The sequence below is a fragment of the Pipistrellus kuhlii genome, unplaced genomic scaffold (genome assembly GCF_014108245.1).
Source record: "Pipistrellus kuhlii isolate mPipKuh1 unplaced genomic scaffold, mPipKuh1.p scaffold_m20_p_120, whole genome shotgun sequence".
Lineage (NCBI taxonomy): Eukaryota > Metazoa > Chordata > Mammalia > Chiroptera > Vespertilionidae > Pipistrellus > Pipistrellus kuhlii.
In genome coordinates, this window is record NW_023425428.1 from 84,963 (window position 1) to 110,766 (window position 25,804).

Sequence of the window (25,804 nt, forward strand, 5' to 3'; positions counted from 1 at the left end):
GGCCCGAGCGTGCCTGGGTGCAGGTGTGCTGCGGGCCTCGCCGGTGTGATGACCATATTCCACAGAGCCCACCTTTAAAAAAAAAAAGTTATTGATTTCAGAGAGGGCGAGAGAGACACACCAAAAACCCTCCATCCGCTGCCTCCCGCACGCCCCACCCTGGGGATGCAGCCCAGAACCCCGGCCCGGGCCCTGACCGGGAATCGAACCTGCGATCTGCTGGTTCCCAGGTCAGCGCTCAACCCCCGGGCCACGCCGGCCGGTCCACGGTGTCCCTCTGTCTTCGTGAGATTGGGAAGTGTCTTCACGTGAACACGGGGCCAGAGGTCGCCCCCCAGCCCTCTGTTCTGCCGCCTGGCACGCACGTTAACCGCATTGGCGGCGCGCACACGTGTTCGGAACGGCCTGGGCGTTGCAAACGCCGGCGGCGGGCTGGGCCTGGCTGTGCCGGGGGCTCGCAGGTGGCACCGGGGAGGCCCGGGCAGGCCGGCCCCGGGACCGGCACCAGGAGGTCACAACCTCTGGTTCCAGAGGTGGCAGTGAGGGGTGGGTGAGTCGGCGCGGCCGCCTGTGATGCCGGAGGCCGTGCCGGGTGACGAGGGCGGTGACGGGCTCGGGCGGGGTAGTCACGGAGGGCTCCCTGGAGGAGGTGGCGTCGCCGAAGGCCAGTGTGCCGGGAGGACGGCCTGGGCGGCGGTTCCGGGCAGAGGCCACATCCGGAGCGAAGGCCTGGGGCCGGTGCCAGCCTGGCTCTGCCGGGAATCGGAAAGAGGACAAAGGCGGGGGCAGCCAGCCCGGCCACGGGCTCCCACAGGTGGAGCCTGGCTGCGAACCAGGGAGCGCGCGCCGCCGGGGACCGAGCCGGCTGCTCCGGGGACACGGGATGGCCCCCGACCGGCCGAGGCTCGCCAGCCCGGCGGGCGGGCGGGCGTGCTGCTGGCTGACGTGTGGATACGCCTCGGTCTCTGTCTTGGTGTGCCTGGAGCTGTGTTTTCCTGGGTGGCCGCTGTGGGGTGGACATAAACATCGTCATAAAGGTGTACCTTAGCCCGGCGGGTGTGGTGTGGGGGTTGGGTGTCGACCCTGTCGAACCAGGAGGTCAGGGTTCGATTCCCGGCCGGTCAGGGCACAGGCCCGGGTTGCAGGCTCCAGCCCCAGTAAGCGGCGTTGCAGGAGGCAGCCGGTCCATGGTTTTCTCTCATCGTGGATGTTCTACCTCTTCCTCTCTGAGATCAATAAAAATATATTTAAAAACAAAAGGTGTATTTTTTTTTTCCTTTAAATATATTTTATTGAATTTTTACAGAGAGGAAGAGAGAGGGATAGTGAAAAACATGGATGAGAGAGAAACACCGATCAGCTGCCTCCTGCACACCCCCCACTGGGGATGTGCCCGCAACCAAAGCACATGCCCTTGACCGGAATCGAACCCGGGACCCTTCAGTCCGCAGGCCAGAGCTTTATCCACTGAGCCACACCGGTTAGGGCTTAAGATGTCTGTTACGCTGATGACAACCGATGCTCCATGCATACGGAGCCCCTAGACGTTGGCCTCCGCGCCCCAACACGCACACACTTCAGGGGAGAAGACAGGCCGGGAGGGGCGCAGGGACCCCGAGTCCAGCTGGGCCTCAGAGGACCCTCATGGCTCCTGGCCGTGTCCCGGCCAAAGGCACGGCCCCCTCCCCCCGGGAGCGGGACCCTCCGGGCTGGGGAGCAGGTGTTGGGGGGCGGATGCCAGTCCTCAGACGAGGACCAAACCCTTGGGCCCTGCGTCACCGGGCGGAGCGCGGGCCACACCCACCACAGCCACCACCGCATCCTCACGCCTGGCCTCCGGCACCGGGTGTGAGGCCCTGGGCGCCTTCCTCGTCTTCCCCCTTTTTTTATTTTTAAAATATATTTTACTGATTTTTTATAACTTTTTAAAAATATATATTTTATTGATTTTTCACAGAGAGGAAGAGAGAGGGATAGAGAGCTAGAAACATCGATGAGAGAGAACCATCGATCAGCTGCCTCTTGCACACTCCCTACCGGGGATGTGCCAGCCACCAAGGTCCATGCCCTTGACCGGAATCGAACCCGGGACCCTTGAGTCTGCAGGCCGATGCTCTATCCACTGAGCCACACGGGCTTTGGCTACTCCCCTTTAAAAAAAAAATTTTTTTTTTTTATTGATGTCAGAGAGGAAGGGAGATTGAGAGAGAGAGAGAAGCATCCATGATGAGAGAGAATCATGGACCAGCTGCCTCCTGCATGCCCCACACGGGGGATCCAGCCTGCCACCCTGCACAGGTGCCCTTGACCTGAATCAAACCGGGAACCCTTTCGTCCACAGGCCCACTCTGTCCACTGAGCCACACCAGCCAGGGCCCCGGTTGGGGATTTATGATCAGACCGCTGTGTGGGATCACTTCCCCTGAGCCCCGTCTGGTTCCGAGCGGGAGAACCCGTGCTGCGCTGAACACGGGGCCCTCACGGCCCTTCCTGGGCTGTTCCCCAGGGGGGCCACGCACACACACACAAACACATGCTCACACACACACGCTCACTCACACACACATGCACACACACACGCTCACACACACATGGTCTCACACGTGCTCACACATGCTCACACACACGCTCACTCACATACACATGCTCTCACACACTCACACACATGTTCACTCACACACACATGCTCTCACACACGCTCGCACACACACTCACACACATGCTCTCACACACATGCTCTCTCTCACACACACGCGCGCGCACACATCCACACACACATGCTCACACACACACACGGGACTGGGCGGCCGGCAGGGGGACCCGGGAGGGGAAGGAAGCCGGTCTCTGAGAGGAGGAAGCCCGCAGCGGCCGCGTCACCAGGACACACCTGTGCCACGGGCTGCGGACGGAGGGAGAGCAGGTTTGCCGGGCGGGGAGGCGGCGCCCGGAGCTGGGGAAGTCCCGGCCCGCAGTGACGGAGCGGGCAGCGGCGGCCGTGGCAGCTGCGTGCCTCTCGGATGTCCTGTGAGGCTCGTGAGGGCCGCCGCCCATGCCAGCAGCTCCTGTCATGGCCGCTGAGTCACCACGCAGAGGGCACGGGGCCTGGGCACCAGCTGCAGCCTCTGCAGGAACCGGTCCGGCCAGCGGCAGGCTCCCGGCCAGCCCGCATCCCTCAGCCGGTTAAAAGTGCGGATTTTGGCCAAAAGCGGTGTGGCCCAGTGGGTAGAGTGTCAGCCTGTGGACTCAGGGGTCCCAGGTTCGATTCCAGTCAAGGACACATCCCCAGTGGGGGGTGTGCAGGAGGCAGCTGATCAAAGTTTCTCTCATCGATGTTTCTAACTCTATCCCTCTCCCTTCCTCTCTGTAAAATAACAATAAAATATATTTTAAAAAGTGGATTTTGTAACCAAAGAAAACAATATAATTTCAAGAGAAACATCAAAAGTGCTTTATCCAAAGCGATGTCCGTCGCCAGCCACACATTCCCCATCTTCCAGGTCACTGGTGGGCACCGTCCCAATAGAACTGTCCTTGTTCGGGGCAGACCATGCGGAGACCCCACTGTCCACGTCTGCGTCCGTGTGGAAGTGCCGCTCACACAGGCGTGTGCCGTCGATGGGAACACGGGTCCTCTGAAGGAGCGAGACAGCAACACAGCACACACATCACATCGCATGGATATCAACATACGTGTGACTCCATCTATTGGGGAAATCCGCATTAGTAACTGGTACACCTGGCATTTTAAAAAATATATATTTTATTGGTTTCAGAGAGGAAAACAAGGATAACCATGGCTGGTGTGGCTCAGTGGATAGAGCATCAGCCTCCAGACTGGGGGGTCCCAGATTCAATTCTGGCCAAGGGCACAGGCCTGGGTTGGGGGCTTGATCCCCAGTATGGGGCTGTGCAGGAGGCAGCCCATCCATGATTCTCTCTCATCATTAATGTTTCTGTTCCTCTTTCCTCCTCCTTTCCTCTCTGAAATCAATCAATCAATCAATATATATATATATATATATATATATATATATATATATATATATATATATATATATATATATAAAGAAACATAAATGATGAGAAAGAATCATCGGTCAGCTGCCTCCTGCACGAGCTTGCAACCCGGGCATGTGCCCTTGACTGAAATCGAATCTGGGACCCTTCCGTCCGCAGGCTGACGCTCCACCCACTCAGCCACCCGGGCCGGGGCTGGCTTCTCCCGTTTTTTGCGTGAAGTGCTTCAGAGATGAGCGTTTGTTTCCCCGTCGCCTGGCGACCGCCGTCTGTTTCCGGGTTCCGGCCACGCGGAGCACATTTCCTGGTGTCCTGGACCGAGGATGTCCGTGCCCAGGAGGGGGGCTGGCTGGGCCGGCAGGCGGGTACGGCCCATGTCGGGAGACACGGGTGCAGCCATGCCCTCTGGCCTCGGGGCCGGTGGGGGCGGGCTGCCAGCCGCCATCCCGGGACTGAGCTCCTGGCTGTCACCCTTCCAGCCGTCCCCCTGGACGTGACTGGCCGCCTCCCGAGGGCGGAGACCTCCAGCTCGGCCCTGGCCGGTGTGGCTCAGTGGGCAGAGCGCAGGCCTGCGGGCCATAGGGTCCCCCGGGTTCCATAAGGGTCAAGGGCCACGTACCTCTGTGGCAGGCTCCGCCCACATCAATGTTTATCTCTGTCTTTCCCTCCCCTTTCTACTCTCTAAAAAAATCAATGGACAAATATCCTTGGGCACTGTCGGCAAACTCATTTGTCCACAGAGCCAAGTATCAACGGGACAACAATGGAAATTTCTTTTCAGAGCCAATTAAAAAAAATATACTTTATTGATTTTTTTTTTTTACAGAGAGGAAGGGAGGGGGAGAGAGAGCTAGAAACGTCAATGAGAGAGAAACATGCATCAGCTGCCTCCTGCAAAGCCCCCACTGGGGATGTGGCCGCAACCAAGGTACATGCTCTTGACCGGAATCAAACCCCGGACCCCTCAGTCCGCAGGCCGACGCTCTATCCACTGAGCCACACCGGTTTTGGCCAGAGCCTAATTTTTTTAAAGAATATATTTTATTGATTTTCCACAGAGAGGAAAGGAGAGGGATAGAGAGCTAGAAACGTCAGTGAGAGAGAAATATCCATCAGCTGCCTCCTGCACCCCCCACTGGGGATGTGCCCGCCACCAAGGTACATGCCCTTCACCGGAATCAAACCTGTGACCCTTGAGTCCACGGGCTGACGCTCTATCCACTGAGCACTGAGCCAACCGGTTTCAGCAGAGCCAAATTTTTTAAACTTAAACTTCTTCTGCGGAAACTGGTTTGGCTCATTGGAAAGAGCGTTGGTCTGCGGACTGAAAGGTCTGCGAGTTCCGGGGGAATACTGACTCTGGCTCAGGCCTGGGGGTTGGGGAACTCAGGCCTCAGCCCTCAGGGCTGTGGGAAGGGACCGCCCCGGGCAGAGTCTCTGGAGCCTTTGAGGTGGGTCCCCCTCTGGGCATTGTGCCCTGGGGAACTGGGGAGGGTCCCAGGGGGAACAACATTTGATATTTGGAAAACAAAAAAACCAATCTAGAACTTGTCGATAAGGAGGCAGGAGGGTCTTTCCTTGTCACCTTGGAGTGTCCTTTAATACTCACGCCTCTCCCCTGAGGATTTCTTCAAGGCCGGGACCTAACCTGTTCCTAGAAGGGCCGGACCACAATCCCTGCGGACCCACAGGGAGTGGGCGTGGCTGGGGTCCGGGGAACCCGATTTACCGAAACAGGTGCTGACTATCCGGGTGGAGAGAGAAGGACCCCTCTCTCCAGCGCACACCCCGTCCGGGGACCTGAATAGACACGTTCAGAGCAGACTCCCCAACGGCCTTTAACCGCGGTCGGCAAACCGCGGCCCTTTGGCCCCTGGAGTGTGGCTCCTCCACAAAACTCCCCGGCCTGTGCGAGTCTGTGTTGAAGACGTGGCGTTCGAAGAAGTTTACGTTTAAAAAATGTGGCCCTCCAAAGACATGTCCATCGTTGTGCTGCTGATGTTTGGCTCTGTGGACGGGTGAGTTTGCCGACCACTGGCCTATAAGCACGTGAGAAAGTCACCCCCCTCGAGTGGCTTTCTCTTTTAAAATTATTTTAATGTATTTTTTATTGAATGTATTGGGATGACGGTGCTTAGTGAAGCCATACAGGTTCCATGTGCATAATTCTATCGTGTGTCATCGGTATGTGGTGCCGTGTCCACCGCCCACGTCACGTCACCATCACTCAGCCCCTCCCGCCCTCTCCTTCCCCCCCTCCCTCTGGGAACCTCCACACTGTTGTCTGTGGTGGAGGGACTTCCTGCTGTGTGTCTGGCTTTCACTTAATTACAAAATTACAAACTCTGTGAGCACCTTTCTCTGAGGTTGCCATGTGTCCTTCCCCTGGGACTGACCTACCCTCTCCTCCCGGCCAGACTGGGGGGCCATTTCCCAGGTTTGGGTGACCTTTAGCCAACAATCTTAAGAGAATAACCTTCTTGCCCTGGCCAGTGTGGCCCAGCGGATAGAGCGTTGGCCTTCGGGACTGAAGGGTCCCGGGTTCGATTCCCGCCAAGGGCACAGGCCCGGGTGGCAGGCTCGATCCCAGGGGGCGCGGCGTGCAGGAGGCAGCTGATTCGTGATTCTCTCTCAACACGGATGTTTCTCTCTCTCCCATCCTCTCCAAAATCAATAAATGCATGTAAAAATTTTTTTAAAAGAGAGAATAATTTTCTCACGGCTGTTCTCCCCCTAAGAATGTATTCTTCCCGCTCCCCAGCCTCGGGGTGCGCGTGCCAAGACCCAGGTGTGATTATGGCGAACCGGCAGCCTGGAGGGAACACAGGGCCCAGCACGCCGCGGCTGGCCCCGCCCCCGCCCGTCACGCTCCCAGCAGGCCCCGCCCCCGACTAGACCCCGCCCCAGCCAGCCATGCTCCCAGCAGGCCCCGCCCCCCGGAAGGCCCCGCCCACGCCAGCGCCTGACCCAGTGCAAGCCCAGGTCCCCTCCGGCCCGCCCCGCCCCATCCAACAGGCCCCGCCCCCTCACCAGCCCTGCCTCCCAGTAAGCGCACGGCCGCTCGCCAGGCCCCGCCCCCAAGGCCCCGCCCCGCCGGCCGAGGCCCCGCCCCCAGCTCCCACCCCACCCCCACCGCGCCCGCCGCCCTCGGCGCTCAGTGCGCGTGCGCGGGCGTCTGAGGCTCCGGGCCCTGCGGCCGCGGCTCTTTTGTTTCCCCGCCGCCGGGCCGAGCCGAGGCCGAGCCCCGTCCGAACCGGGTCGTCTGTCGCCCCAGTCGGAACCGTAGCGGAGACCGTGTCGGAACCGGGTCGTCGGGGAGCGGGATCCGAGCGGCGGCCGGGCTGGGAGCGGGCCCGGCCTGGCCGATGGCGCGCGCCCCCCGCCCGCGGCCCCCGGCCTGAGCCCGGCCCGCCCGCCGCCCCGGCCCGCGCCATGGAGCCCGGCCGCGGCGGCATGGAGACCGTGGGCAAGTTCGAGTTCTCGCGCAAGGACCTGATCGGGCACGGCGCCTTCGCGGTGGTCTTCAAGGGGCGCCACCGCGAGGTGATGTGGGGCCGGGGACCCCCTCACCCCCAGTCCCGGGACCCCTCCGCCCCCAGGGCCCGGGGACCCCCACATACATCTCCCCCTCCCCGGGGACCCCCTCCTCTCCACTCCCGGCCCGGGCACCCTCCCGGCCCGGGCACCCTCCCGGCCCGGGCACCCTCCCAGCCCGGTGCCCGGACTCGCCAGCCGGTCCCTGGACGGGGGGCTGCCTGCGGGAAGGGGTTCCCTGGCTCCCCGACTGAAAGCAGCCCTTTGGGTTCTCAGAAGCACGACCTGGAGGTCGCGGTCAAGTGCATTAACAAGAAGAACCTGGCCAAGTCCCAGACGCTGCTGGGGAAGGAAATCAAGATCCTCAAGGTGAGGGGGGGGGACTGGGGGGCCCGAGGCAGGAGGGGCGAGGCCGGTGGAGGGCGAGGCCGCGGGGGAGCCCCGCTCCGCCGCTCACCGGAAACTTGGGGTTCTGTCCTAGGAACTGAAACATGAAAACATCGTGGCTCTGTACGACTTCCAGGTAAGAGCCAGGAGCTCCGGCTCCGCCGGGGTCCCCGTCCTGGTGGGGAGGGTCCCCCGGGCACTGCGGGGCCCGCGGCCGTGTTGGGGGAAGGGGCCGGGCCTCCCCATCTGGCCGGACGCGGGAGCCTGGGAACCCGGACGCTGTGGTGAGCCCGCTCCCTCAGCCGTGCCGGGGGGAGCCCACCTCCCCGGCTGCCTGCTCGGCCAGGGAAGGGCGGCCGGGCCGGGCCCAGCGGGCGACCGCGGCGGCCCTGGCAGGGAGGAGGGCCGCCCGGTTGGCGCTTGGCGCGGGGTCTGGCCCGGTGGCCCTGACCTGGAGTCCTGTCTGCGGCCCAGGCCCCGGTAATGGGGCCGCCGCCGGCCGGGCCCACCTGTCTGGGCAGGCCCAGTGTTTGTTGACATTGCTCCGGGGCCCGGCATTGGCCGGCCCGGCTCTGCGTCAGAGCGGGGGGAGGGCAGGGGCCGCCGGAGATTCCTGGGGCCGGGCGGGCGGGAGGCGGTGGCCTGGGGGCTGAGGCCGCTCAGGCCTGGCTGGCCCGGAGGGAGCAGGCGGGTCCCCCGGGCCCGGTGGAGGTGGAGGTGGTGGCCGCGGGGGCCTCAGCCGGGGTCCGGGACCCCAGATGCTCCCTGTGGGGACTTGGGAACCGGAGGCGGCGGCGGATGGGGCCAAAGTGCTGACTAATGGTTTTGAAACCTGTTTACGGAGGCCACGGGACCGGCTGGGGCGGGCCGGCTGTGTTTGGGTGGCCGCCTCCCTCCTTCCCTGTCCTCCCCACCCCCCTCAGAGCCGGCCCTGGCCTTGGGGGACCCCCCTTGTGTGGCACAGCGTGAGGTGCCCCGGGGAGGGCCCGGTCCTGTGCCTGGCGGCCCGCATGGAGGTACACTGTGTCCTGGCGGCCCCCTCCCTCCTCCTCCTCCCTGTCCTCCCCCTGGACGGACCCCCCCCCCCCCGCCTCCCGCTGGCCGCACACCTGGTTGTGGGCAGTGCCACTTCCTCCAGGGCTGGCAGTGCTCGGCTTCCCCACAGAGGAAGTGCTCGGAGCCCGGCCTGGCCTGCCTCCTATGCGAGGCTCCTGCTCCCTTGAGGGGTGTGTGTGGTGGTTCCTGTCTGGCACTGGGGTGGGGGGGATTGGGAGGGGGGAGAGGAAGGTCTTTTAAAAATAGGTTAAGCCCTAACCCGTGTGGCTCAGCGGATGGAGCGTTGGCCTGCAGACAGGGATCCCGGGTTCGATTCCGGTCAGAGGCATGTACCTGGGTTGCGGGCACATCCCCAGTAGGAGGTGGCTGATCGATGATTCTCATGATGTTTCTGACTCCGTTCCTCTCCGCAGGAAGTCAATAAAGTATATATATTTTTTAAATAGGATAAGCCCGGCTGGTGTGGCTCCGTTGATTGGGCACCATACCATGTAGCAGGAGGTCACGGGTCCGATTCCCGGTCAGGGCACAGGCCCAGGTTGCGGGCTCCATCCCCAGCAGGGGGCGTGCAGGAGGCAGCCCATCCATGATTCTCTCTCATCACTGATGTTTCTCTCTCTGTGTCCCTGTCCCTTCCTCTCTGAAACCAACAGAGATGTATTTTTTTAAAAAGTACGAAACGGGACGGGGGCGGGGGGGGGGGAGGTGGGGCCCACCCCCCAGAGGTGTGTGCCGAGTCTGGGTCTCGGCGAGGTGGCGTGGGCATGGCAGGCATTCTCACTGCCCCCTCCCCGCCGCCCCTCCCCACCTCCCCCTGCCTCTTGGAGGGGTGCCCCTCACTCCACACAACCGGCTCACCCCGTGTGTGATGGGTGACACCCTCCTCCCAAGAGCAGGACCCCGGGGTGCCCTCAGCGAGGCCAGCGCCGCCAAGCCTGTGGTCCGGAGCCCAGACCCAGTCCCAGTCCCGGCGCTGCAGCTTAAGCTAGCTGTGTGTCCCTGGGCCACTGTCTTACCCTCTCTGAGCCCCGCCTCTTCCTTTAAGACTGAGGCCCCAGAGTTGTTTGGTTTGAAACTGGTCATAGGACACAGCATGGGTGTTAGCTGTTGGGGCGGCCGTGGCCGTGGCCGTGGCCGTGGCCGTGGCCGTGGCCGTGGCTGTAGCTGCAGCTCTGAGGCGGTCACTCGCCCCCTGTCCGATCGCTGGCCGATGGGGCGGGAGGTGATCCCGCCGAGTGGGAATGGCCCTGCTGGTGCTGGCCTCTGCCGGGAGTGCGTGGTCTGTGGGCGGATTCCTAGAAGTCCATCCCAGGTGAGAGGGACGGTGCTTTGAGCTCAGGACGGGGGCCAGACTGGTCCGTGGAGGCCGGGCCGGGCCGGGCGGCAGGCTGCCCGCGTGCGGAGGCCTCTCCTCGTCCCTGCCAGCTGCGTCCCAGGGTGGGGAATGCATCTCGTCTTTAAAAATACATTTTTATTGATCGCAGAGAGGAAGGGAGAGGGAGACGGAAACATCAACGACGAAAGAGAATCACAGACAGGCTGCCTCCCGCACGGCCGGCAGCCCGGGCCTGTGCCCTGACCAGGAACCGAACCCTGACCTCCTGGCCTAGGCCGACGCCCAGCACTGAGCCACGCCGGGGTCTCTCACTGACGCCCGCCGTGCGGTTCTTGCACTGCCCTGACCAGAGTCGAACCCGCCACCCGGGCTCTTTGGGGCGCCGCCTCAGGCCCCGTGGCTGGGCCTCGCCTTCTGCCGCTGGCCTGGAGCTGGCCGGGCGGGCAGGGCAGGTTAGGACACTCAGCTGGCCTGCCGTGTCCTGTCTTATCGGGAGGCCTGGGCACATGTCCTCCCAGGGCCCGGTCACACGGAGGCGGCCCCTCGAAACTCCGTCCCCGGCTGCCCTCTCCCGGCCTCCGAGCCCACAACCAGGGGATGCTGTCAGTGCCGCAGGGACCTGCTCTGGGGGTGCCGTGGATCTGGAGGCCCCCTCAGTGGTGTGGGGTCTCTGTCTGTCCTGGGGGACAGCTCCCGGGGTGGGTGCTGTGATTGCTGCCCCTGCCCGTCTGCTTGGTGGTGAGCTCAGGGCTTTCGGGGGAGCCAGCCGTCGGGAAGACGGGCGAGAGCTGGCGGTGCCGGCCTGCCCTGGCCTCTCCGAGGAGCCCATGGCGCCCAGAGCTGGTGCTGGAGGGGGTTGGCGAGCACGTCAGCACTCACAGGAGGTGGTGGTCAAGGTGAGGGCAGGCGAGGGCGAGGGAGCAGGTGGCCGGGGCGTGCCGAATCCCGGTTATTTCTGGGTCCGTATCCCGGCTCCTCTCTGCCTCCCTCCGCTGGGTCTCTGCCAGCGCCTCCCCCGCCTCCTGTGGCCACCTCTGACCTGTCCCTCGTCGGTCCCCAGTGACGGTGACGGGCCTCCAGCTCCCGCCCTGTTATCTCTGCCCCTCAGCCGGCCTGCGGGCGGGGCCTGTGGGGGGGTCAGGCGGGGCTGAGGCGGCCTCAGCGTCCGCGCTGGCGCACGCCCCACCGAGAGGCCTGGGGACTAACGCCAGGTGGGCATGCTGGAGCCAGCCTGCCTCTCCCAGGGGTGCCCAGCCCGGCCCCACGCCCTGAGAGCTCACCCCACATCGCAGTGGCTCCTGAGGCGTCTCCACCCTGGACCCTCTCTGTGGGCTGGGGGGGGGGCTGACATCCAGTCCCCAGGGGCTCTGTTCCCTCCTTGCCCTCCAGGGGGCGGGCTGCTGAGAGGGTCCCCTGTCCTCCTCCCTCCCCAGGGCCCACGCTGGAGGGCTTTGGGGCTCCCCTCACCTGGTGCTGGGCCGGGGAGCGGGTCCTGTTCCCAGGCCCAGCAGTGCTGGTGCTGTCGGGCTTGGGGCCTTGTTCCTGCGGACGGAGGCCCTCTTTGGGGGACCCCACCTGGGGAAGAGCTGGGGTTCCGCACGCCAGCCTGGCACGGCTCCTCCGTGTCCTGGGCGGGCGGAGCTGGCCTGAGTGGCTCTGATTCCGGAACCTGGGTCCCAGCAGCGTCCACACCGAGGGCCCTGTCCCTTCCCGGGTGGCCTGGGCCCCCGAGTGGGTCCCCAGCCAGGATGCGTCACTCCGAGCAGCAGGCTGAGCCCTGGCCCAGCCCCAGGCCTGGTCTGGCCGGGCGGCTGAGGGCTGCACCGGGAGGCGGGGTCCACACCCCACTCTGAGGCCTCTCCTGGGACCTCAGCCCCTCCCCCAGACCTGGCAGATGAATGTTCTGATTGGCTCCTGCTCCTGCCACTCAGGGAAGTGACCTCAAAACCCAAACACCAGAGCCCACTTGGCTCTCCCCTGTCCTGTCTCCTGCCGCCGACCAGCTGGCTGAGCCTGGCACGCAGGCCCCCGGCAGCTGGCGCCAAGCTCACTGGCGGCTCCTGCCCGCGGCCCAGGTGGCGTGTCCACGGCGCCCAGTGCCCAGGCCACACGCCTGAGACCGGCTCCCCACGGCTGCCCGCCCTCTCACGCCTCCCCTCTGTCCGCAGGAAATGGCCAACTCCGTCTACCTGGTCATGGAGGTGAGTCCCCGCGGCCCCCCGGCTCTGGGACCCCTGTCTCCCGCCCGGGCAGGTGGGCGGGCTGCACTGCCCTCGCCCTGTGTCCGGGGAGCACCCTGCGGACCTGCTCAGGCGTGGATTGCCGGCTACCTGCCTGAGGGGCGGGGGGCAGCACCGAGGCCAGCAGGGGCGGTGGGGAGACGGGCAGGGCTGGAGGTGCCGGCACTGACGGGCGTGGGGCTGTCTGTCTCCTGCAGTACTGCAACGGCGGGGACCTGGCCGACTACCTGCACAGTGAGTGGCCCGCGGCCGGGGCCCTGCCCACACCCTGACCAGCCCCACACTGAGGAGCGGGTGGTGGGCAGCCGCAGGGAGCTGCCGGGGGTGACTGCCGGGGTCAGGGCTGGGCGGGCGGCCCCGGGCGGCCTCGGATGGACCGGACACGTGGCCGCACCCTGAGCCCCGTCTCCCCACAGCCATGCGCACGCTGAGCGAGGACACCATCCGGCTCTTCCTGCAGCAGATCGCGGGCGCCATGCGGCTGCTGCACAGCAAGGGCATCATCCACCGCGACCTGAAGCCCCAGAACATCCTGCTGTCCAACCCCGGCGGCCGCCGCGCCAACCCCAACAACATCCGCGTCAAGATCGGTGAGCCGGGCCGCGGGCGCGGGCGCGGGCGCGAGGGCTGCCTGCCCACGGCCTCCGCTCACCCGTCCTCTCCCGCAGCCGACTTCGGCTTCGCCCGCTACCTGCAGAGCAACATGATGGCCGCCACGCTCTGCGGCTCCCCCATGTACATGGTAGGTGCGGCCCGGCCTGCCCCTCCCCGCCCCGGCCTGCCCTCCCCGCCCCGGCCTGCCCTTCCTCACCCACAGCTCGCCCCTCCCCACCCCGGCCTGCCCTCCCCGCCCCGGCCCGCCCCTCCCCGCCCCGGCCTGCCCTTCCTCACCCACAGCCTGCCCCTCCCCGCCCCAGCCTGCCCTCCCCGCCCCTCCCCGCCCCAGCCCGCCCCTGCCTGCCCCCCCCCCCCCCCCGCCTGCCCTCCCCGCCCCGGCCTGCCCCTCCCTGCCCACAGCCGCTGTCCTGTGGCCGCACTGGGGTGGTCAGCCAGTGTGGCTGTCCCATTGTTCCCCACCACGGCTGTGGTGACTGGCTGGCACCTGGCTGGTGTCTGTTCTGATTGGCTGACACTTCATGGGTGTCTGCTCTGATTGGCTGGCACCTGGCTGGTATCTGTTTTGTTTTGTTTCTAATATATTTTATTGATTTTACACAGAGAGGAATTGAGAGGGACAGAGGGAACCATCAACCAGCTGCCTCCTGCACACCCCCCACTGGGGATGTGCCCGCAACCAAGACACATGCCCTTGGCTGGAATCGAACCCGGGACCCTTCAGTTCGCAGGCCGATGCTCTATCCACTGAGCCAAACCGGTCCCGGCTGGTGTCTGTTTTGATTGGCTGGCACTTCATGAGTGTCTGCTCTGATTGGCTGGCACCTGGCTGGTGTCTGCTCTGATTGGCTGGCTCCACACGAGGTCAGTGCTCACTCGGTGTCTGCTGTTGCCGAGGCCCTGACCCCGTGCTTGTCGCCCGCAGGCCCCCGAGGTCATCATGTCGCAGCACTACGACGGGAAGGCGGACCTATGGAGCATCGGCACCATCGTGTACCAGTGCCTGACCGGGAAGGCGCCCTTCCAGGTGGGTGCCCGGCGCAGCTTCTCGGGTGGGGGCGTGGGTAAGCCCTCGATTTCAAGGAGCAAACGCCCAATTGCACCAGACCCCTGGGGTCCCCAGGGCCAGCTGCCTCTTAGACAGCGCGGGCCGCGGCTGCCCCCTGCCGGCCCCACGCTCCTCAGCTGCCGGGGGGGGGGAGGACGTCGCAGAGGGGAGCGGGCTCCTGCCCCAGCCGGGCACCCGATGGCGCAGCTGCCAGCTCCACGCCTCCCCCCGTCCCCCCCAGGCCAGCAGCCCCCAGGACCTGCGCCTCTTCTACGAGAAGAACAAGACCCTGGTGCCCATGTAAGCCCCGCCCCGCCCGGCCCGGCCCGGCCCGGCCCGCCCCTCAGGCCCCCAGCCCCGCTGACCTGCTGCCCTCTGCCCCCAGCATCCCCCGGGAGACCTCGGCCCCCCTGAGGCAGCTGCTGCTGGCCCTGCTGCAGCGCAACCACAAGGACCGCATGGACTTCGGTGCGGGCCCTCCTCCGGGGGGGGGGGGGGGGATGGGAGGACCAGGCGGGGGAGGGAGAGGGGGAGGGGGAGGGGATGGGAGGACCAGGCCGGGCCGGGGGAGGGGGGGGAGGGGAGGGGAGGGGAGGACCAGGCCGGGCCCCTCCTCCGGGGGAGGGGGGGGGAGGGGAGGGGATGGGAGGACCAGGCGGGGCCGGGGGAGGGGGAGGGGAGGGGAGGACCAGGCCGGGGGAGGGGGAGGGGGGGGAGGGGAGGGGAGGACCAGGCCGGGCCCCTCCTCTGGGGGAGGGGGGAGGGGAGGGGAAGGGGATGGGAGGACCAGGCCGGGGAGGGGGGGGAGGGGAGGGGATGGGAGGACCAGGCGGGGCTGGAGGAGGGGGAGGGGGAGGGGAGGGAGGACCAGGCGGGGCCGGGGGAGGGGAGGGGGAGGGGATGGGAGGACCAGGCGGGGCCAGGGGAGGGGGGGGGGGAGGGGATGGGAGGACCAGGCGGGGCCGGGGGAGGGGGAGGGGGAGGGGATGGGAGGACCAGGCGGGGCCGGGGGAGGGGGAGGGGATGGGAGGACCAGGCCGGGCCGGGGGAGGGGGAGGGGGAGGGGATGGGAGAACCAGGCCAGGCCCCTCCTCTGGGGGAGGGGGGGGAGGGGATGGGAGGACCAGGCGGGGCCGGGGGAGGGGGAGGGGAGGGGATGGGAGGACCAGGCGGGGCCGGGGGAGGGGGAGGGGAGGGGATGGGAGGACCAGGCCAGGCCCCTCCTCTGGAGGAGGGGGGAGGGGAGGGGGAGGGGATGGGAGGACCAGGCGGGGCCGGGGGAGGGGGAGGGGAGGGGATGGGAGGACCAGGCCGGGGGGGGGGGGGGATGGGAGGACCAGGCCGGGGGAGGGGGGGGGGAGAGGGGATGGGAGGACCAGGCCGGGGGAGGGGGGAGGGGGAGGGGTGGGGGAACCAGGCCGGGCCGGGGGGAGGGGGGAGGGGGAGGGGTGGGGGAGGGGGAGGGGTGGGGGAGGGGGAGGGGGAGGGGTGGGGGAACCAGGCCGGCCGCTGGGCCTGGGCCAGACACTCAGGCGTCCCCGGGGCTCTGCCTGCGCCCGGGGCCAGGCCAGCTGGGGCTCGGGGGGAGCCTTCTCCCCTGAAGGCCAGGGCTGGGTCCTGAGGTCTTGCTCCCCTCCTGCAGATGAGTTTTTCCGTCACCCTTTCCTCGATGCCAGCGCTTCAGTGAAGAAGTGTGAGTCCCTGAGGGCCCCTCGCCCCCGGCTCACCCCTCGGGCCTGGGGGCGGCGGGGGCGGGGGTGGGAGCTGGTCCCTCTGTGCCGGGCAGCTGTCCGCAGCAGAGGGGGGGCAGGGAAGGCGGGGACTGACCGCCCGGCCCACAGCCCCGCCCGTGCCTGTGCCCTCGTACCCGAGCTCCGGCTCCGGCAGCAGCTCCAGCAGCAGCTCCACCTCCCACCTGGCCTCCCCCCCGGTGAGTGCCCGCGGCCGCTCCGGGGGTCCGGCCAGCCGGGGGGTGGCCTCAGAGGGGAGGGGAGTGGGCCCGGGGGTCCGGCCAGCCGGGGGTGGTCTCAGAGGGGAGGGGGAGGGGGGAGGGGGCCCGGGGGTCCGGCCAGCCGGGGGGTGGTCTCAGAGGGGAGGGGAGTGGGCCCGGGGGTCCGGCCAGCCTGGGGGTGGCCTCAGAGGGGAGGGGAGTGGGCCCGGGGGTCCGGCCAGCCTGGGGGTGGCCTCAGAGGGGAGGGGAGTGGGCCCGGGGGTCCGGCCAGCCGGGGGTGGTCTCAGAGGGGAGGGGGGAGGGGGCCCGGGGGTCCGGCCAGCCGGGGGGTGGTCTCAGAGGGGAGGGGAGTGGGCCCGGGGGTCCGGCCAGCCTGGGGGTGGCCTCAGAGGGGAGGGGAGTGGGCCCGGGGGTCCGGCCAGCTGGGGGTGGTCTCAGAGGGGGGGAGTGGGCCCGGGGGTCCGGCCAGCCGGGGGGTGGTCTCAGAGGGTGGGAGTGGGCCCGGGGGTCCGGGCCAGCCGGGGGGTGGTCTCAGAGGGGAGGGGAGTGGGCCCGGGGGTCCGGCCAGCCGGGGGGTGGTCTCAGAGGGGAGGGGAGTGGGCCCGGGGGTCCGGCCAGCCGGGGGGTGGTCTCAGAGGGGGGGAGTGGGCCCGGGGGTCCGGCCAGCGTGTCGGCCGGCCGGGCTCACCGACTCCCCGGGCCCAGTCGCTGGGCGAGATGCCGCAGCTGCAGAAGACGCTCATCTCCCCGGCCGAGGCCGCCGGCTTCCTGCACGGCTCCCGCGACTCGGGCGGCAGCAGCAAGGACTCGTCCTGCGACACGGACGACTTCGTCATGGTGCCGGCCCAGCTCCCAGGTCCGGGGGTGAGGGGTGTGGGCTGGTGCGTGGCCCGCCCGGCCCGCCTCTGTCGGGTCCCAGGTGGGGCTGTCGGGAGGCCCTGGGGAGGTGGTCTGGGAGGGCGTGGACACTCCGGCCTGGGCCCAGCTCGCCCGTCTCCGTCCGCAGGCGACCTGGTGGCCGAGGCGGCCGGCGGCAAGCCCCCCCCGGACAGCCTCATGTGCAGCGGGTAGGCCAGCCGCCTCGGGAGAGTGTGGGTAACCCCGTGGGGGGGTCAGCGTTCGGGGAGGGCTGAGTCTCCTGACCCGGGACAGCGGGGTCTGCACACGCCCACTCCTGTCTGTCTGTTCCCCCCAGGAGCTCCCTGGTGGCTTCCGCTGGCCTGGAGAGCCACGGCCGCACCCCGTCTCCGTCCCCGCCCTGCAGCGGCTCCCCCAGCCCCTCGGGGTAAGCGGGCCGGGCCGGCCAGAGCCAGGCTCCCCAGCCCTCGCCGTGGTCCCGTGGGAGGGACCGTGGTGTCCGGGTGGACGGCTGCGGGGACCACGGGGACCCCTGGGCCTCCCTGCCCCCAGTCCCTCCTTCTGCCGAGTGTGCCGGCGGCTCCTGACCAGAGGCCCGGGCGCAGGGGTGGGGGCTTTGAGCAGCCATCTGCCCAGACAGGGCCGAGCTGGGGTCAGCCTGGTGGCCGTCCAGGTGACCCGCCCCGTCTGCCACCCGCAGCCGGCCCGGCCCCTTCTCCAGCAGCCGGTGCGGGGCGTCGGTGCCCATCCCCGTGCCCACCCAGGTGCAGAACTACCAGCGCATCGAGCAGAACCTGCAGTCCCCGACCCAGTTCCAGGCCCCACGGTGAGCGTGTGCGTGTGCACGTGTGTGTGTACGCACAAGAGCCAGGCAGCAAGGCTAGTGAGCAGCGCTGCAGAGCCACACACCCAGACAGCGAGTGTCCAGGTGACAGCCATCTGCAGAGTTGCCAAGTGTCCTGAGTTCACAAGCCAGGGTCGGCTGTGGTGGCAGTTTCCAGCAGACGAGGGCTCCGTTCTGTCAGGCAGAGGGCCCTGGGACGAAGGGGCTCCCTGGGGCTCCCCCCCCCCGTCGTCGTCGTCCTCCTCCCAGCAGGGCCGGGCCGAGCCGTCCGGCAGGCAGGGCCTGGCTCACTCCCGGCCGGTCCCCGCCCCCAGGTCCTCCGCTATCCGCAGGTCGGGCAGCACCAGCCCCCGGGGCTTCGCCCGGGCCAGCCCGTCACCCCCGTCCCACGCGGAGCACGGAGCCGGCCTGGCCAGGAAGCTGTCCCTGGGCGGAGGCCGGCCCTGTACCCTGTCCCCACAAGGTGAGTCCGTGCGGGGGCGGCCCGGCGGGGGAGGGGCGGGGTGGGTGTCCTCTCCGCCCGGCACTGACCCTGCGCCCCTTTCCTCCAAGTTGGAACCATCCCGGAGCGGCTGGGATGGAGCGGGGTGCCCTCCCCCCAAGGAGCCGAGATGCGGGGCGGCAGGTCCCCTCGTCCAGGTGGGTGTGGCCCTGGCCCCGGGCCTGGGACTGGTCGGGGATGCAGGGTCTGCTCGGGGCAGGGGCAGGGGCAGGGGCAGGGGCACAGGGACGGGAGGGGCGGGCTGCCTTCCTGTCCCAGGAGGGGAGGAAGTGGTTCCACCCGCGCCTCCGTGGGGCCCGGCGGGGTCTCCCAGGGCCTGGCTGCTGCCGGCGGAGGCGTGACGGGCGGCCGGCGCCTCATCCCTGCCCGGCCCCGCAGTGACCGGGCCTGCCCCGCCCCCTCCAGGCTCCTCGGCGCCCGAGCACTCGCCCCGCACCGCGGGGCTGGGCTGCCGCCTGCACAGCGCCCCCAACCTGTCCGACCTGCACCTCGTCCACTCCAAGCTGCCCAAGCCGCCCACCGACCCGCCGGGGGCCGTGCCCGGCCACCCGCAGGCCAGCGCCCCCCAGCCGGCCCACGGGCTCCAGTCCTGCCGGCCCCTGCGCGGCTCCCCGAAGCTGCCGGACTTCCTGCAGCGGAACCCCCTGCCCCCCATCCTGGGCTCCCCCACCAAGGTACGGCCCAGCTTCCACGGCCCCGCGCCTGCGGTGGCTGTCTGCCCGGGCGTCCGTCCCAGGGCCAGGCCTGCCCTGCCGTGTGGCCCTCAGAGGAGCGCCCCTCCCAGGCTGTGCACGCGGTGTTCCTGTCTGTGAAACGGGACAGAACCCGCAGCCACCCTGAGCTCGTGTGTGCCGGCGTGTGCGTGTGGGTGCACACGCGGGCGGTGCTTTGTCAGCTCGGAGGAGGATGGGCCGCAGGGCTTGGTGCTCGGGGCGGGGCCCGGAGACGCGGGTGGATCTTGCCGGGCTGCCAGGAAGTCCCCGGCCGGCCGTGCTCAGCGCCCACTGCCCTCCAGGCCGTGCCCGCCTTCGACTTCCCCAAGACGCCCAGCTCCCAGAACCTGCTGGCCCTGCTGGCGCGGCCGCGGAACCGCACGCTGCCCGACCTCTCGGAGGCCGGCCCCCTCCCGGCGCAGCCGCTGGGCCCGGGCCTGCGGCCGGCGGAGGACGCCAAGGGCCCCTTCGGCAGGTGAGGGTGACGGGGACCCCTCCCCACAGAGCCGTCATTCCGTCCCTCTGGCCTGCTGGTCTGTCCGGGGTGACTGGCTGCCCCCGGGCGGGCGGGAGGACTGAGTGGCCTGGACCCGCGGCTCATCGCTGCCCCCCGACTCCTGCAGGTCCCTCAGCACCGGCCGCCTCACCGACCTGCTCCTGAAGGCCGCGTTCGGGGCGCAGGGCCCCGACTCCGGCAGCTCGGACAGCCTGCACGAGAAGCCCATGGAGATCGGTGAGCCGGGGGGGCCCTCGTCCCCTCTCCCTCCCTCCCCCTCCCCCTCCCCCTGGGGGACCGACCTCCCTGAGCGGCTCTCCCGCCCACAGCGCCCTCTGCTGGCTTTGGAGGGAACCTGCAGCCGGGCGCCCGTGCTGGGGGGGCCAGCAGCCCCTCTCCCGTGGTGTTCACGGTGGGCTCGCCCCCGAGCGGGGCCACCCCGCCCCAGAGCCTGCGCACCAGGATGTTCTCAGGTGAGGACGGCTGCCCGGAGTGCAGGCCACCCACAGGCCCGTCCCGGTGCCCAGGTGGCGTCTGGGTCACGGAGGGGCTCCGGGAGGTGGAGCCGGTCCTGGTCCTGACGGGGCCTCCCCCGCAGTGGGCTCCTCCAGCTCCCTCAGCTCCGCCGGCTCCGCCTCCGCCCGCCCCCTGGCCGCCGGGGCCTGCGGTGAGGCCGCCCCCGAGGCCCTGGCCCCCGGCCACTGCTGCGGCTTCGCCGACACCGTCACCGCCAACCTGGAGGGGGCCGTGACCTTCGAGGCCCCCGACCTCCCCGAGGAGACGCTCATGGAGGTGAGGGCCGGGGCGCGGCCGGGGTGGGGGCGCGGGGCGGGGCGCGGCCGGGGTGGGGGCGAGGGGCCGGGGCGCGGGAAGGGGCGAGGGGCCGGGGCGCGGGGAGGGGCGCGGGGCCGGGGCGAGGGGAGGGGCGCGGGGCCGGGCGAGGGGCGCGGGGAGGGGCCGGGGCGCGGGGAGGGGCGCGGGGGGCGGGGCGGGGGGCGGGGCGAGGGGCCGGGGCGCGGGGCGGGGCGCGGGGCGGGGCGAGGGGAGGGGGCGAGGGGCCGGGGCGCGGGGAGGGGCGCGGGGCCGGGCGCGGGCGGAGCAGAGGCCCTGGACGCCCGGCCCAGCCGCTCTCTGCCCCGCCCCAGCAAGAGCACACGGAGATCCTGCACGGCCTGCGCTTCACGCTGGCCTTCGTCCAGCTCGTCCTGGAGATCGCCACCCTCAAGGGCAGCGCCAGCGAGGCGGCCGGCGGCCCCGAGTACGAGCTGCAGGAGAGCGTGGTGGCCGACCAGATCAGCCTGCTGAGCCGCGAGTGGGGGTGGGTGTGCCCGCGGCTGGCGGGGGGCGGCCTGGGGCAGGGCCCCCCAGGGGCGGCTGTGTCCCCCAGCTCCTGACGTGCCTTCGCCCCCAGCTTCGCGGAGCAGCTGGTGCTGTACCTGAAGGTGGCCGAGCTGCTGTCCGCCGGCCTGCAGACCGCCATCGACCAGATCCGCGCCGGCAAGCTCTGCCTGTCGTCCACGGTGAAGCAGGGTGCGTGGCCGGCCGGGCGTCCGGGAGCCCGTCAGGCGGGAGGCGGGAGCGGGGAGCCGGGAGCCGGTCAGGCGGGAGGCGGGAGCGGGGAGCCGGGAGCCGGTCAGGCGGGAGGCGGGAGCGGGGAGCCGGGAGCCGGTCAGGCGGGAGTCCGGGGCGGACGGCCCTGTGCTGACGCCCCCTCCCCGCCCCCTGCAGTGGTGCGGAGGCTGAACGAGCTGTACAAGGACAGCGTGCTGGCCTGCCAGGGCCTGAGCCAGCGGCTGCAGCGCTTCTTCCTGGACAAGCAGCGGCTGCTGGACCGCATCCAGAGCGTGTCCGCCGAGAAGCTGCTCTTCAGCCACGCAGTGCACACGGTCAGCGCCGGCCGCGGGCGGGCGGGGCTCCGTGGCTCAGGCACACCCTGACCGCTCCCTCCCGGAGACTCGGTTCCGGCCAGGGCTCCTCCTGCCCCAAGAGCTCGGAGTCAGCGCCCGTTTCTGAGGCGGCGGTCGGTGGTTAAGAGCCTGCCTCCCGGGGGTGACGGCGGCCGGCCGCCCGGAGCCGGCTGCCATGGCCATGCAGGCACCTGTTAGACACCACCTCTGCCGGCAGGTGCAGTCGGCCGCCCTGGACGAGATGTTCCACCGCCGGGAGGACTGTGTGCAGCGCTACCACAAGGCCCTGCTGCTCATGGAGGGGCTGCGGCAGCTGCTGGCGGACCCCACCGACGTGGAGAACATCGCCAAGTGTGAGCGCGGCTCCCGCAGGGCGGGCACGGCGGGCGCGCGGGCGGGCGGGCGGCACTCACCGGCCTCCTCCCGCAGGCAAGCTGTGCATCGAGCGGAGACTCTCGGCCCTGCTGACCGGGCCCTGCTGACCGGGCGTGCCTGACCTGGAGCCTGCCTGCTGGGCCAGCGGCCGGACTTCTCTGCGGGCCCCGGGGAGGGCTGCGAGGCAGCCCGGAGCCCGGCCCGGAGCTGGGTCTGCAGCCACGGCTGTTTCCGGGCTCCGGCTGGCGCGGGGTGTGGGGCACTGGGGGGCCACACAGACTCGGCCCGGTCCGGCCCAGCGCCCCGGCCGCCCCCGAGGGCCCACTAGCCAAAGCCTGCAGCCCGCCGGCCGGCCCTCCCCAAGACCACCCGCCTCGTGAGGCACGAGCACTTTACCAGGCCGGCCCGGCCCCCGCGCCCTCGGCGCCTGTACATACGTATACACACACACACACATACATGCTGTGCGCCCAGCACAGCGTCCTATTTAATGTTCTTGGGGACACACATAGGGCGCACCGAGCTTCCCAGCAGGCGTGGCAGTCCTCACACTTCACTACGAACGTGTCTTACCCGCAGCTCTTGTTTAAAGGAGAGACGCGTAGTGTCAGATGGCACGGCTGGGTGTCCGCTGTCTCACCTGTAGGCGTGGGGCTCCTGCCACAGACGGGGCTGGTGAGGGGGTGTTTGTGCAAAAACCTCCCCATCTGGCCGTCCCAGTCGGTTTTTATGTTAAATTCCCTCACCCCCTCCCCACCCCCCAGGTCCCGCTGCTATCAGAGGGGCAGGGAGCCACCTTCTGGGCTTAGGGCCTCGCCCGTGAGTGCGCCCCCGGAGTTTGGGGGGCACCCAGGGGAGTCCCGGCACTGGCCTGGGTTCGAGGTCTACAGCTCAGACCCACAGGTCTCGGGTGTTCCTCCGCAATACTACTTGAAGAGTGCCGCTGTCGGACTCGGAAGAAGCCCTGTGACTGCTCTCCTGGCCGCACAGGACATGCTCCTATTTATTGCTTTACGGGCGGTCGGGGGACTCGGCTGCTGGGAGGCTGGTGCTGCGGAGGGGCCCCCTTCCTGCTCCTCACTCGTGGCACCAGCGTGCCCGCGTGCCTCCGGGCCGTGCCAGCCGGTCTCTCCGGGAGACGGCACTCGCCCGGGCTACTTCAGGGGGATCCCGTGGTCCCGCCTGTTGTGTTAATTGTGTAATACCGTTTAAGGAAATAAACCTTTGGAATTGTTGAGCTGCTGTCACTGATGATTGCTGGCCACTGTTCCAGGCCTGCTGCAGCTTCCCCTGCCCTCCCCCTCCCCCCCACCCCGCCAGCGTCCTGTGGCACCTTGGACGGGCCCGCACACAGGCCCCTGGCCATGTCCCAGTGGGACCTGCTTGCCTGGGACGCCTGCCTTTGGGGGCGGGGGGCGGGGGGCGGGGGGGTCATGTGCAGGGACCCAGCGCCAGACTGCAGGGCGCCACGCCCCTTCCGTCCCCACCCGCTTTCCCCACATCCTCACAGGGCTGGTCAGTCTCCGTTCTTTTTTAATCGTTTTTTTCCTCATTGACTAAGGTATTATGTATGTGTCCTTATTCCCCCATTTCCCCACCCCCCAGCCTCCATGCTGATTCCCCCGCGCACACTGTGAGGTAGGCTTGCCCATTCCTGGGTGACTGGTGACCGAGCATCTCCCTCGTTGGCCAGGTTACATCTTCCTCGGAGAAATGTCTGTTTGTGGCCCGAGGCCTTTTCTTAAACCCGGTGGTACCTCTTTCTAATGCTGAGTGGTAGTCTTTGCATTTTTTTTCAACTACATTAGTTAAAAATAGCCTAAGTGACCAAAAAGGCTCACCACAATGTGAAGCGAAAGTTCACGGAGAGGCAGCGCTGGAGGAAGTGAAGGTGGGGCCCCTGGGCGGCTTCCTCAAGTGCACAGCCCCTCCAGACAGGAAGCCCAGCCGGGCGGGGACCGGGCGGGACCCGCCCGGCTGCTCTGTGGGCTCCTGATGCCCAAAGGGGTGGAGGCAGCCCTGGCGTTTTGTTGTTGCTAAACTTAAAATCTATGATAATAAAAGGGTGATGTGCTAATTAGACCGGGCATCTTCCACACATCCTTCCTGACAAAGCTGGGCTGGAGGGAAGCCAGCCCTGGTCCCAGGTGCCTGCAGGTGGCTGGACGCAGGAAGCCGGTGCCAGCAGCTCCGGGAAGGAAAATCTTGCACGGATTTTCCTACATCAGGACTCTAGTATGTATACATACATATATATATATATATATATATATATATATATATATATATATATATTGATTTCAGAGAGGAAGGGAGAGGGAGAAACATCAATGGTGAGAGAATCACTGATTGGCTGCCTCTTGCACGCCCCCTCCTGGGGATCAAGCCCACAACCTGGGGCATGTGCCCTGACTGGGACTCTAACTATGTGACCTCCTGGTTCATAGGCTGACATTCCACCGCTGAGCCATGCTGGCTGGGCAAAGCTCTTTTTCAAAATGGCTACTTAACCCCGTGCACCTGCTGAAGACATCTTGGTGCTCCCAAGTGTTAGGAACATGAAGGAGGTTGTTTTAAACATCCCTGAGCAGGAGCCCGACGGTGACGGGGTGGGAGGCCCCGGAGTGCTGGGCCTGGGGGTCCGTGGTCCATGTGGGAGGGTCCCGAAGTTCCCTGCATGTTCCTGGCTCCTTTACAGCTGCCAGGCCCTCGAGGGGCCCTCCGTCAGGAGGGCTGGGATTGGGGCCCCCCCGCCCTGTATCCAGCTGTGGCCTCCGGCTTGTCTGTCCCAACCTCAGGTCTCGGTTTACCCGCCGTGGAACGGAGGAGGTGCAGGATCGTCCGCTGTAGCTGGTGGGGTGGAGGAGGGAGCAGGTGCGAGGGCCGGGCTGTGTGGTGGAGGTGGGAGTGCTCTGGGTGAGGGAGGCCGGATGCTGCCTAACGCTGCTCAGCCAGCCACCTGGGCCCCCTGGGTCACAGGTGACCTTGACGTTCCTCACCCCGGGAACAGGAAGGGCAGCTGCTGCTTCTGCAGAGAGAAGGGTGTCTTGGGGGGTCGTTTGGTGCAGGTGAGCTCTTTCCCCCTGGGTCTGACTCCTGAGCTAGTGGAGTTGTCAGCACGTACTAACCCACTTCCTGCCTCCGATGTGCCTGCTCTGGACATTTCACACACCCGGTGTCCGCTCCACACGGCCTTTGGATGGGACCTCTTTGGATCTGAGCATCTCATTTTCTTTTCTTTTTTCTTTTCTTTTTCCTTCCTTCCTTCCTTCCTTCCTTCCTTCCTTCCTTCCTTCCTTCCTTCCTTCCTTCCTTCCTTCCTTCCTTCCTCCCTCCCTCCCTCCCTCCCTCCCTCCCTCCCTCCCTTCCGAGAGGAAGGGAGAGGGATAGAGAGTTAGAAACATCGAGGAGAGAGATGTGCCCACAACCAAGGTACATGCCCTTGACCGGAATCCAAGCCAGGACCCTTCAGACCGCAGGTCGACACTCTATCCACTGAGCGACACCAGTTTCGGCTGAGCATCACGTTTTCAAGCGCGCCCACGTGGCAAGGGGCATCCGTGCTTCCGATTCCTCTCTGGCAGGGCATCTGTGACTCCATGGCTGGCCGTTAGGTGACGGATCAGTGTTGTCGCCCTGGAGAGGCACGCGTTTACCCGCGTAGCCCAGCCAGGACCATAGGTTCGCGCTAAGGAGTCCTGCGCAGCCGCAGTCACGGCGGCCTGCCACCTACCTGGAGTCGGCAGCCCGCAAGCTCCGCCCCTACCAAGCCCCGCCTACACTCACGTCAAGGCCCCCCCCCCCCCCCCGCTAAGCCTTAGCCACGCCCACCGCTCCTACTCTACTCCGAGCCCCGCCCAGCTCACCCTTAGCCACTCCCACCGCCCACACTCCACTCCAAGCCCCGCCCAGCCAAGCCTTAGCC

The 25,804-nt window shown here is 67.5% G+C and overlaps 1 protein-coding gene across 2 annotated transcripts; it reads left to right on the forward strand.

Annotated features, from left to right (window-relative positions):
- The first annotated feature begins 7,168 nt into the window (after positions 1-7,168).
- On the forward strand, positions 7,169-23,114 carry ULK1 (unc-51 like autophagy activating kinase 1). 2 transcript variants are annotated; one of them, XM_036434300.2, is made up of 28 exons: positions 7,169-7,560; positions 7,828-7,920; positions 8,033-8,074; positions 12,499-12,531; positions 12,768-12,804; positions 12,987-13,160; positions 13,239-13,312; positions 14,111-14,212; positions 14,475-14,533; positions 14,619-14,701; positions 15,876-15,926; positions 16,075-16,163; positions 16,890-17,040; positions 17,191-17,251; positions 17,380-17,469; positions 17,743-17,868; positions 18,201-18,349; positions 18,439-18,525; positions 18,794-19,062; positions 19,404-19,576; positions 19,725-19,834; positions 19,927-20,070; positions 20,196-20,389; positions 20,743-20,915; positions 21,009-21,127; positions 21,326-21,483; positions 21,722-21,857; positions 21,934-23,114. In XM_036434300.2, the coding sequence occupies exons 1-28, from the start codon at positions 7,450-7,452 to the stop codon at positions 21,984-21,986; spliced, it is 3,141 nt and encodes a 1,046-aa protein (XP_036290193.1). In that variant the 5' UTR covers positions 7,169-7,449; the 3' UTR covers positions 21,987-23,114. The 2 variants fall into 2 exon arrangements, with proteins under 2 accessions (XP_036290193.1, XP_045436277.1); XM_045580321.1 differs by lacking the exons at positions 19,927-20,070; positions 20,196-20,389.
- Positions 23,115-25,804: the final 2,690 nt, after the last annotated feature.